General features: G+C 37.2%; 1 protein-coding gene across 2 annotated transcripts in view; it reads left to right on the top strand.

Annotated features, from left to right (window-relative positions):
* LOC103801923 (RAC-gamma serine/threonine-protein kinase) overlaps positions 1 to 12,011 on the top strand; it is a 131,015-nt gene that overhangs the window by 62,824 nt on the left and 56,180 nt on the right. Inside the window, exon 2 of one of the 2 annotated variants that reach the window (XM_009074360.1) lies at positions 3,274 to 3,399. In XM_009074360.1, coding sequence (XP_009072608.1) covers positions 3,274 to 3,399 — 126 coding nt within the window. Of the gene's footprint in view, positions 1 to 3,273; positions 3,400 to 12,011 lie in introns of those variants that run through there. The other variant, XM_009074361.1, reaches the window with a different exon arrangement.

Here is a 12,011-nt window from a genome sequence, read left to right on the forward strand (position 1 = left end):
GATCCACTGCTTTTTTATAGTACTGCAGCTCCATTTCATTAAATTGTGAAGATATCTTGTGGTTTGGTTAGCCTGCCTGGACTGCTCCTTTCTCATGGAATTTCTTTTCACTTGAATTAATGAATATCAGATATAAATTTCCTCATTTGCTTGTGTTGAGGTATTTCATAAACACACCCTCTAAATATCTTTAAAGTGATTTTATATGCTCATGCTCAAAAATATACTTTATTTTTTTTAACCGTGGTGCTGCTAAGTTAGAAGACATGGAAGTGTTTTTTTTCTTCTCAATTACTCTGTTTTAACGTTTTTGTATGGAGGATTTCTCTTTCAAAGCAGTTCAGTAAGCACATGTCTATTAAGAAGTATGGACTAAAATGGTTTTCTTTCTTTAGGCAGATGATGTAGAAGGATTGCAGTTACAAGAGCACCTAAGTGCATCTTGAGAGCCATTAAACCACTTGGGCAGCTAAGTGAGCTGTTCACTGATACCACCATTTACTTTAGTCTTCCAAAGTGTTCACCCTTTTGTTAATTAAATTACAAAATAAATATAAGGCAGATGATAAATATTCATGTGTGGGCCTTGGAGAGGGATTGGAATATTGGTCATTTCAAGACAAAACTAGGATTTTTTTGTGTGTGCGTGTGTTTGTATAAATGTCTTGAAAAAGTGGCCCGACCATGATTCATGTTGGGAAACAATTTAGGAGAAACATTCTTCAAAGAAATGTCTGTGAAAGATATATAGGGATCCTTATGAAGCCACAGGGTTTTATTTACAATTGCTTTTAAATTACTTTTTCTGTGTCTGGCTGTAGTTTGCAGAGGGGAGACAGAGGTACAGCTGTGCTCATGGGTAAACTGGTACTTATGCATCCTTCAATGTTTATATCTTGTGATTAGCTTTTGTCCAAAGTTGCTAACTCTCTTCTGAGGAGCTTGGAAGTGCTGGTGGTATTCTTCTAATGTTTTTTCTTGAGGAAGAACAGCAGCTGCGTAACTCAGTAGATGATCAAAAATCTGTTCAGTTTTCTGATTAAGAGACTGCATTTGGCTGCTACTAGGTACTCGATCTAAAGTGTTGTCCTAAGTGGTGAAGAGGGAGTAAGTGGTCAGGGAAGTGTGCACTGTTTCTCTAAGGACACCTGCTAGAACAGTCTCCTTTTCTACAGGTTTAGTTCTGGAGAGTACGTGTGTATGTAAGTAAACAAAGGCTTCTGTTCTTTCCTGAGTGACTAATAAGCGTACTCGCCCTATCAGCCCTGTTCTTAGAGCACAGTCTGCTTATCTCCCTCTCCACTTTATTCCTTGCAGAAAGGACTGTCTTTGAAACCTGAGGCATTGGATGGCTGAGCTGCTTCAGGCGTGTTGGTGTTGTCTCCATGCTGTCCTTGAATTCTTCAGTAGGTTTTGGTGCCTGCTTTCCAGTTAATGCACCTTCTAGATAAGACTTAAGATCTTGATAGATTGCAAACTCAGTAACAGGCACTTTCTCTTGTCACAGTCACTTACTGTTACAACTAAATGAGATATAATTTATAAGAAAAATACAGAAGATTATCTTCTGTTTAAGAAAGCAACTTGGACGTTAATATTTTGAAATTTATATTAGATGATCAGATATGTGGGGTTTTGCTTTGGCTTCAGCTTTTGAGTCCATGCAGATTTCAGCAAATTTGTTGCACGGCATATGTAAACATTCTTAAAATATGAGTCATACCTTTACTTTGGCCTATGATTATTTCATTTTCAAGTATTCAGCAAACTTAATTCAAGAAGTATCTTTACCTTTTCATGTAATGCTGATATAGTTTTTCATTCTTGTTGATATTAAAGTTACACATTTGTTTTCCCAACGTATTTTCCCACTCGTATTTTATCTTCAACTTAAAAAGTATTTCTTATCTGTTTGGTTTTGTTTGGTTTGGTTTTTATTGCTGGCTTTTATGTTAGCTGGGATTTCCCATTGTGAAATCAGTTCAGACTGACAGTGTCAGTAGGGATATTCCTAGGCATACTAGCACCAGAGGTCTGAGATGAAACTCTGCATCAATACAAATGTAACTAGTGCTATATCAGCTCTATTCATTTTGTGGTCATATTAAGTCAGACTTTGACTATTTAAATTCTTTCTACTTAGTGGTGTAAACTCCATGTTAGGTGGATGTAAACTTCTTTCTGACCTTTGACTTGCCTAAAACTGTGTAGCTACAGCTAAGAGTGCTGAGGTAGTGAATGGGGCTAAATGGGCTGGGCTTAGCCCAGGACCAGTGCAACCCCTGGAATGGAGCATTTTGCAAATGATGAGAAATCTTTGACACAGTTGGAAATTCTGCAGTGTTAATACACATATTTTTCTTAAAATGTTTGCTTGTGTAATGCTGAAACTGACTTGTTTAAAGTTTTAGTAAGTACTCATTAATTACTCTGCAGAGTTTACAGAAATCAAAGGTGGAGAAAGGTGGGCAAATCTAACTCACCTGTACTTAACTGAGTAATTGCACTCTAAAAATAAAATTGTTGCTGAGATATTGGTGTGGCATTGTAAAGTAGAATAGTATTAAAGAAATTTTCCACCCTTGATAGCACATAAGTGGCTTTAATTAAGCTATTACGTCTTTGCTGATGTGTTCTCTATGTTTCTGATCCTAAATATGTCATAGCTTGCAGTATCTTCTGCTCACACTGGGGTAGAGGGAAGGGAGAGGTGGTAGGTTTATTTATGGACTTACCTCTTGGAAGGTAATTTGCTTCTACTTTTTTTTTTTTGTTACTCCTTTTGGTTTCAGTTGTATTTGTTAAGTATATTTGTGTAGGTTGTTTCATTAGACCCAGTTTGCTTGTATTTGCTTAGTGTATGTTTTGAGGAAATTAATGATTTTTGCTTTGGCTCAGCAGGGTGAACGTTCCACCTTCTAGTAGTTTAGATTTCATTTTGTTATTAGAAGTCAAGCTGAAGTGGTTTTTTTCCTGAAAAAAAATTTCATTGTGTGTAGATGCAAAGATGTAGAAGTTTTGAAGCAGTAGTAGTGTGATAAAATTTAGTATTATAGAATATTACTATGTGATACTTGTAGCTTCTTGTTCCAGAGGCATCCTTGTATAGTCCAGGCTTACCATTGCAATTCCATTTAAGGTTTTCTCTGTAAATTGAAAATATCTGAAAAGATTTTAGTGTGATTAATGTTAGACACTGATAATATGTTATATATTTTTTATATTCAAGTTTTGTTAATACACAGTACTAATGAACCTTTTTTTCTCTTTTAGGAGAATATATAAAAAACTGGCGGCCAAGATATTTCCTGCTAAAGACAGATGGCTCTTTCATAGGCTATAAGGAGAAGCCCCAGGATGTGGATCTGCCATATCCACTCAACAACTTTTCAGTGGCAAGTACGTATTTCCAGTATTTATTATTCTCTTAGCATATTGACAGATTATCTGCCACACATCGCTTCATGTGTAGTTCAGGATTTATTGGTAACACTGCAAGTTTGATACCATGTGACATACTAGTGCCCCACTGGTCTTACATCCAGCTCTACAAGATACTTTTACAATAGCATTGAAGATTTTGCCATGGGTTGATTTTTGAATGTTTTTAGAAGTCTAAGTTCTCATTTTTGTGGGTATGTGTGTGAAGTGTCTGTAACTAACAATGACATTTGACAAATGATTGTTGTAAGAAGAAAATCCCTGGAAAGATTACCTTTATTCAGATCATTGACCTATTTTCTCTTTTTCATTAGTATCTCTGAATTCACTTGAAAACTCAAATTAATTAGAAAATTATCTAGACTGTCAAATGACACAAAATCATGCTAAGTTATTTTTCTCTTGGATAATCAGGTAATCAGCTCTCCAGCCTGGTTAATCAGTAATTTCAAGCAATCAGACAATTTACATATATTAACAAAGCTACAAAGTGTGTATCTGTTGGGTAAAGTGAAGACATGTTGATTGCTTGTTTTCCAGGAATGTTTCTAAAAGACAAATATGTAGGTTTTTTTATCTGCCAAAGTGTGATTGGTAGAAGAGTGTTTCCGAACAGAAATGAAAGTATTTGAGGAGCAAAACTAAAAGGGCAAAAAAAATCTCCTTGAGTATGAGCTGCAGATATCATAGCTAGAAAATTTAATGGGAACACTACAAAATATACCCATTTCTTTTCAAAATTGTATTGGTGTACTGCAGTACAATAAGTGGCAGTGTTTAGTTTTGTAGAGCCACAAAAGTATGTCTATTTAGGGAAGGGGTTACTTACGTCTGCATTGCTGAAGATGGAACAAATGCTACTGAAACTGAATTTTCCTATTGTCTTGATAATATTGCTTGTGAGATTGATGCAGCCTTTGCCTATATGAAGTAATTTGTATATTTTATTTGGTAAGAAAATAATCTCATGTTCCAAGCCTACAGCTCGTCCCACAATTAGAGGAGGAAAACTTTGCATATGCTGATTGTGATAGAATTCTTGCAAATGGTACTGAGCGTGCAAACCTTCTAATACTCTTAGAGGTTCATTTTGCCTGTTGCTATTCAGCATAAAAGCAGTGATGTCTTGAAGTTGCTCATATGAGTAGGATTGACTAGATCATAGGCTGTTATTCTTTAGTTATTGCACTGCATAGTCTAACTACTCTTTTATAGCAATTAGTATACTGTTTCCTAGATACTTTTTTCCCCTGTGCATAGCAGAAAGACCATTTGTAGAAATGCAGCAGGGATTTTGTCCTGCTTTACCATGTTCTTCATTGCATACCCTGTCTTCCCTTGCTGCAGCAGCTGGAAGGATGATCTAAACACTAGTTCTGCTAAGCAAAGAAATGCATAATTAGCAATTAATTCCAGTGTGTTGATACTGTTGTTGGTTGAGGGTTTTTTGATAGCCAGAGGTCATGGTATATAATTTTTATATTAGAATGCTGTCCCTGAACTTTACCTTGATGGAAATTGAAAGATTTCATACTGATTTCCAAAATGACACCATCACCACCACTACCCAACCGTCCATTCCCCCCACCCCCCGAATATCCTTTCTGCAACTAGCAAGTCCTGTAGGTCTGATTCTTAGTCAATGTAAGCTAAAGGAGTGAGCATGCAATATTGATTTAAGAAATACAGTTTTGGTAAGCAAGATGAGTTTTCCTGTTTTCTGGCCAGAAAAGGAGTAATTTTATCAGAAATGATAGCTGATCAGTGCAAGAATAGGGAAATGTATTTCTCATATAAAGAATCCCATGAAATTAAGTGAAGTGCCTGTGTGTAGAATTCACAGGCTGAAAAACAAACCAGTATGGTATTACACTCTGAATTGCAAGGGACTGTAAGTTTTTCATCAGCTCTTTTATCTGTCTGAAGATGAGATCATCAGTAGGGCAAACAAACAAACAAACAGAATTGCTGTATGAATGAATCACATCTCATGGGAAGTACCTGGTAAATGTCAAGAACTGGTCTCACGGCCTCTGATCCAAGAGTTCCTGAGCTGCTGCAGTAGGTTTGTGGCCACAAGCAGTGCAACATATTTTTCCTGTAATAGTGAAGTACGTTTTTCATAAATTACTAGCCAGGCAGATGGAGTGTGAGATCACTGTTAATACCATCTTGATTAGGTTGGCAGGGACTTAAAGATATGTCTTTACAGTCCTATCTTCATGTAATCTTTGTAGCTATCTGTAAAGTGAGAGTGTGGTCTCAGTCTACTTTTTGCTCTCCAAATGATAGACATCTTTGGCTCTTGCTTGCAGCTTGTTATTTAAGCAGAAAAGGCCAAGGCTGTGGTATTATTTTCGTAGTACTGTTGGAGTTGAACACTGGAAAGTTTGCACAGCTCTGATTTGTATGATACTTGTTGTGTACTTTAAAACTTTTATAACCAGCTCTGTCAGGCTAGTTACTTCCATCATATGGATATTTTCCCACCAGTGTCCACTGCCTTCTGCTCCTGTGACATCAGCTTTACTTTTGCAAGAGTAAGGCTCTTTCCCAGGCACAGTATAGTTTCCCCTAGTGTGGCTCCCTATTCCTTCCAAGATGACTTTAAAGTTCCTCACCTGAGCATTATTCTCTCCCTGGTCTTGTGCCGTTCCAGTACTCCATTGGGAATGACAAGAAGGCTAGAATGAATGAAGTTATTTTACATACTGCTAGCAGTGCTTCCAGTGCTGAATATGCCTTTGCTAGTAAAGCCTTCCCCATCAGATGATGTTTTGTCATAGGATGGAGAGTTCAGAAGCCATCCCTTTTTTCCTTGGGTTGTTCTGGGAGGAAACATGGGGGGAAGGCATGTGTGAAGAGGTAGACACCTGACTTAGGGAGGGGCTGAGGTGGCACGCTCATGCTTCAGTCCATTGCCAGCCACCCAAAGTGCAGGGGAATCACATGGGCCTGAAATGGAGGTGAGGGATCTCTCTTCCTTGTAGCTTAATATGTCCCTGAAGGTGGGGCAGAGTTGACTGAAGGGTATGACAGAGTGGGGCTAGGTGGAGCTGAGCCTTGAGAAAGGATACAGGACTGGCCTCAGGTGTCCTGAATGGACTTTGCCCTGCTGTGGCCATTGCTCTCCTGCTTTTGGGTGCAGCAATGGGCACCCTGCACTGCATCTTGGAGCTGCTGCAGGGTCACAGGGGTGAAGACATTGGCCATATCCAGTAACACTGGATATTGCATAGGAATCACTCTGGTTCTTTTCCTGTGAAGCCAGCTTATTTTACACTAAACAGAGCCACCTTCTTTTGACATGGGAGTGGAGTGCACTGCGTATTTGAATTATGCTGTTAGTCCCTTCTTGCTCATGCTCTGACACTGAGTTTCATGAAATGTTGTGTGGTGGTATATAACCATACAGTTAAAGATAAATGAAGGCAGTGTAATTACATTGCTGGGAAGTTCATTGTGAAAACCTAAAACCGGTTGATACTGGTTTTCAGGGGTAAATTCAGAAGTTGTGCTTATTTGAGTTGGCTGGTTCAAATTCAGTGCAGCTCTTTGCAGGTAGAGCGAAGCAGTTGCAAGTAATCAAGCTGCTGTAGCTTAAACAGATACTCTTGATTGACTGAGTCACGGTAACTGAGTGGGTGTGCGTTCCTAGCCCACTTCAACTGCAAAATAAAATATGTTAATTTAAATTGCTTTTGCTTAGGCATTTATGCAGTTAGAACCAGTTTAAAAATAATTTGGATTCAATTGGTATAACTTCTCTGTACAGGCAAAGGCCTGATAAAAATGTCCTATCTTTTAAAACCTTGTTGTGCTCCTTTGAGAAGAAAACTAGTACTCTGGGTGACAGGATGCGTACCCTCAACAGCCCGATGAAGACCAACATGGCCTCATAATGCTGTTTTCAACTGGTCCACTGTTGCATAAGTGGAATCAGCACTGCTTTGTGTAAACCACTTTGGTCTTTGATCGTCATCGTTTCTTGGGAAAGCAGGGTGGGGAAGAATTCTACTTCAGTTCTACTTAAGGAACATTTGTGACTATACTGATAAAAAAATACTTCTCACATACGCAATGGGTATGTAGGTAATCACATAACACATTTGGGATGAAGTATCTCTAAGAATTGGCCCTTTGCCTTCATTTTGATCTTTGCATGGGGAATAATTGGGAAGAGCTGTATCCCTTCACAGTAGCCTTTGAGCTTTGGCCAAAAATGATGTCACCTGGAATTTCTTTCCCATCTTGAAAGATAGTGCTTTCTAAGCACTCTGTGGTATAGCTATGCTTTTTCTTTGCTTTGAAAGAGACGGCAACCTTTTACAAACTTTCTTTCATTTTTTCTTTCTCTGAAGAAGTGATTATTAATAAACCTTGACTATTCTAAGCAGAGAATCTGTGCTACTTTTTCCTAGTCTTAATTTTTCAAAGGGCCTGGGATGAGATTTTATTATTTTGTGGGTTTAAAAATCTTCAAGACATGAAAACAGAGGCATGATGTTAAGGCTATAAAGAATTCTGAAGACATTGCTTAAAGAAACAGGTAGTAAAATATATATGTATGTTTTAAGTGAGATGAAATTATGTATGAAAATACCTTGGCATTGTACCTGACCGTGTGTGCAAGTCCACAAATAACTTTTCCATGAGATTTGACTCCATTCTTTTTAATTGTTGCAGCACTGGGTGACATGAACCCAGATATAAGAATGTAACTGTAGATACTTATAATTACAGTGTGGATTTCATTCCAAAATAATAATAGTGCACTTGAATAAGTATTGTTCATTCAGCACTGAAAGTACTTGTGGAGAGAAAAAGGCAACTATGTGTGATATACTGCATATGGAAATGCATCTATGGAAATTCAAACTCAAATCTATGTGTATAAGAAATATTTCCATCTCAGTTGGATGGAGAAATGTTTAGCTTTCTAGAAAACTGGACCAGTCATTTTCTTTGGGAGGCTTTCATACTACTTTATGAATGGTTCTAGGTGGTGTAGTTGGTATTCTGTCATTTGACTTAGAAGTTTGGATTCAGTTGTTGGCTTGGGTCATGAATGAAAATGAGTTCCTTGTTCTCATCCTTCCATTTTAATGGACAGTGCTTTCTCAGACACCAGTATAGCATACTGTAATCTCCACTTATCTCTATGTAGGGCCTGATATGAGCATGGTAGGTCAAAGTTTATAGCCAGGCTTGGGAGTTTGTATGCTGGTGTGATGCACCCAGTTGCATAAATAAAATTGGGATGTTTGCATGAAAGACAGAGAAAGCTGTATGATTTTATTGTTTTCCATGAAAACAAAGTAATGCCCAGATGAAACCCATGCAGAAAACTCCTGTTTTCATTCTCCCTCCTTGCGTGAAGGGCCAAGTGGCAAACGAGTTGTAATGACAGGAAGACATGGATGCTACTTTGGTACTTTTTGAAGTATTGGAAATAGAAGACTTTCCAGCATGATGAAGTGCATCAAGGATGATCTTTTACAGATTCAAGGAATATAGTTTTTTTGTGTTTACTATGCAGTCATATATGTTGTTATTTTATCAAAGCACATGTAAGTACTTGTCATGAGCCAAGCCCCACAGAAGTGGGATTTCTACCCGTACAGAACAAAAAGTCAGTCCCTGCTCCAAAATACTAAAATTCCAAATATAAAACAAGAGACAGCAGATGGATGCAAACAGATGGGGGGAGTATGAGAAAACAATGAGACAATATTAGCCTGTAGTACAGGCAGTGGTCTCAGCACATCAACAACTAATCTATTGTCAAGGTTAGATTTTTACTCTCTTCTCCCTCATTTTCTTTCCCTCCCTCCTGGTTTTTAAGACATGGTGGAGGAGAGTTTTAAGGAGGATTTAAAAGAGAACCAGTATGGCAAGCAGAGAGAAATTAGAAATGATTTTGAGAACTGGTGCTGAAATTGGAACAGTAGAAGGATGGGTGGCATTTTCATACTGAATAAAGAGTGATAACATGGATAAGGGTAGGCTGTGGGGACAGGGCGTGTTGAAAAGCTACCTAGATTTGATGCGTTAGAGCTCGGTAAGAAACGAGGCATGCAAAGAGAAGAGTGATACTATCAAAGGGGCAATGGACAAATATGATCTGTTCAGCAGTTTTCGGGATGAAAGTTTTAGGGGAAATTGCATTTGTTGGCACCAAAGAAGGGATATTAAATTGTTCCCATAAATCTCTGTGTGATCAAACTTATTTTTAGGGTGATACTCCTCATAGATAAAATGTAGTGACAAAGAACAAAGCCTTTTGGAAAGGCTCAGAAAAGTAGGTTTCCCACAGGGAGTAAGTTAAACAAGTGGGAGAATTAAGAGAGGATCAAGCTACGGGTGTATGTGGGTGTGTGTGTGTGTGTACACACACATGTATTTGTATATGTATGTAAAAGTCATGGCTTTTCATATGTGTATGAGCAAAATCATGTGTATCTGTCTCAGTGTTAGGTACATTGTGTATTAGTTTTGCTAATTGTCTACTACTTGCCTAACAAAAAGGTCATCAGGGAAGTGTAGACTTAGAGTGCAGAGTAGCAGTAATAGAAAAAGGTATTTGTAAGCAGTGTGTTAATTCAATTTTGACATGAGAAAGAAAAAAATCTGAGTAGCAATTGAATAGTCAAAGGTTTGGACAAAAGTGTTTATCTTGTGAAGGAAAGACCAAGGGAAGAATAAGAAATCAAGGTAAAATTGTAATGCAAATAGACAGATACATAGGTAGATATAGATCTGTATACAGACATCACTCTCTCTCACTGTTAAAAAGTGCATATATTCTAAACATGCAGGCAGTGAGTCGATACTATTTTTTTCTATATCATTTGATAATCACAGGAAGTTATTCTTTGTGCTAAAACTCTGTATTAGAAATAATTTCTCAGATATGCAACCTTCTGTTCATTTTTTTAGTGCAATTTTTTATGGCTGCTTGTATGTTTAGTATTCTTGTCTAGCCATATCAACAAATTCAGCTGAAGTTGAAACCTTTTATGTATGAAATAATAAAATGGTATTAGTGTTCTTTCCATTTTTTAATGCAAAATGTCTGCATTTAGGAAAAGAACACTGGTGGTTATATGGTTAAAGTTATGGAATTCAAACTTTAAACTTTTTAATAAAATCTGAACAGATGATCTGTGCTTTTTTTTCTTTTCTTTTTTTTTTTTTTTTTTTTTTGGAACTGGCAGGTTTCAGGCCCTCTAATTGGCTTCCCAGCTTTGCAGAGTAATTACAGCTTCAAGCAAACTTTGTCATCTGTGGTTCAGAATGGTGTAAAGTAAACAGAACGTTTTGAAATACAGTTTGTAGCTAGAGTTGCTCAGGAGAGTTTAACTAACATAACTATGTAATTTAGATACTTGCAGTTATTTGAAAAAGATAGACTAACATTTTAGAGTTGTCAGGTTGGTTGTGGATATGGAGATGAAAGTTAACCTCTGGTATGTATCTGACTTTTTTGTTTGTCTATTTTGTTTTAAAAAGAGAAGTTCAATACTTGAGAAACATCCATTGCATTTTTTATACGGGTTTAATTTAATATTTTTTCCATTGTCTTTATGCATCCAAAACTGGCCAAAGGAAAGCTGTACACTTGTTGGAACAGAGTCAGTTTCTGTTACTGATTTTGTATTTTGCTGCTTTGAACAAGTGTTCTCCCCCAAGGTTTTTCCTCCCCTCTAATATTAAAGGGGAAAATTCTCATGACCAATGTTTCATCCCAGAAAGACAGAAAGCTTGGGAAAATTCTCACGACCGATGTTTCATCCCAGAAAGACAGAAAGCTTTTGGATTAAAATGTGTAATTCCAAGTTGTAGATGGCTAGCATACAAGAACACAAAGTTGAGTCTGTCTGTTTACTGGCTTACTCATCTTTTTGAATGATAATTTAGACTTCCAACTGTTTTGAGTTGAGATTCAGCCCTCTAATTACATATGTTTATGTATAGTAGCAAACTTGAAGACATTATGGTAGAATGTTCTCTACTCTTGGTAACGACCCAACTATCACTCGAGCATTCGGAGCCAGCTCTCAGTAGCCAGTTTCACTTGTTCTTCTGTGCTTTTGTAGTTTCCAAACTATTCACTCTGTCTAAAACTACTACGTTTTTTCCAGTAATTAGTAGAAAAATATTTTGGTAATTAGCAGTAACTGTGTATTACAGCACTTATTCATCTTAATAGATTTTTTTTTTCCTAGCAGTAGGTGAAAGACATTCACAAACAAGTTTTTATTCATGTTGCAGTCATGGCAGGAATATTGTTTATCCCATACATTTGTATACAGCAGCACATGAAGCATGTGGGCGTGCTAAATATCAGAAGGCTTCAGTTACTTTTGAAAAGGATTGGTACCACACCACTTCTAGGAATACACTGGTCTTCCATTTTTTTATGAAACTCTTTCTGTTTCTCTGTTTGTTGAAGGGAAAGATATGAACATACTCAATTTTAACCTTCCATGAGGAAATAAAATGTTTAGCCACTTTTAACTGAATATTATGAAAGCTAATTAGGTTTTGCTAGATTTTATTTTTCAGTA

This window comes from Acanthisitta chloris, unplaced genomic scaffold (genome assembly GCF_000695815.1).
Source record: "Acanthisitta chloris isolate BGI_N310 unplaced genomic scaffold, ASM69581v1 scaffold8265, whole genome shotgun sequence".
Classification (NCBI taxonomy): Eukaryota; Metazoa; Chordata; class Aves; order Passeriformes; family Acanthisittidae; genus Acanthisitta; species Acanthisitta chloris.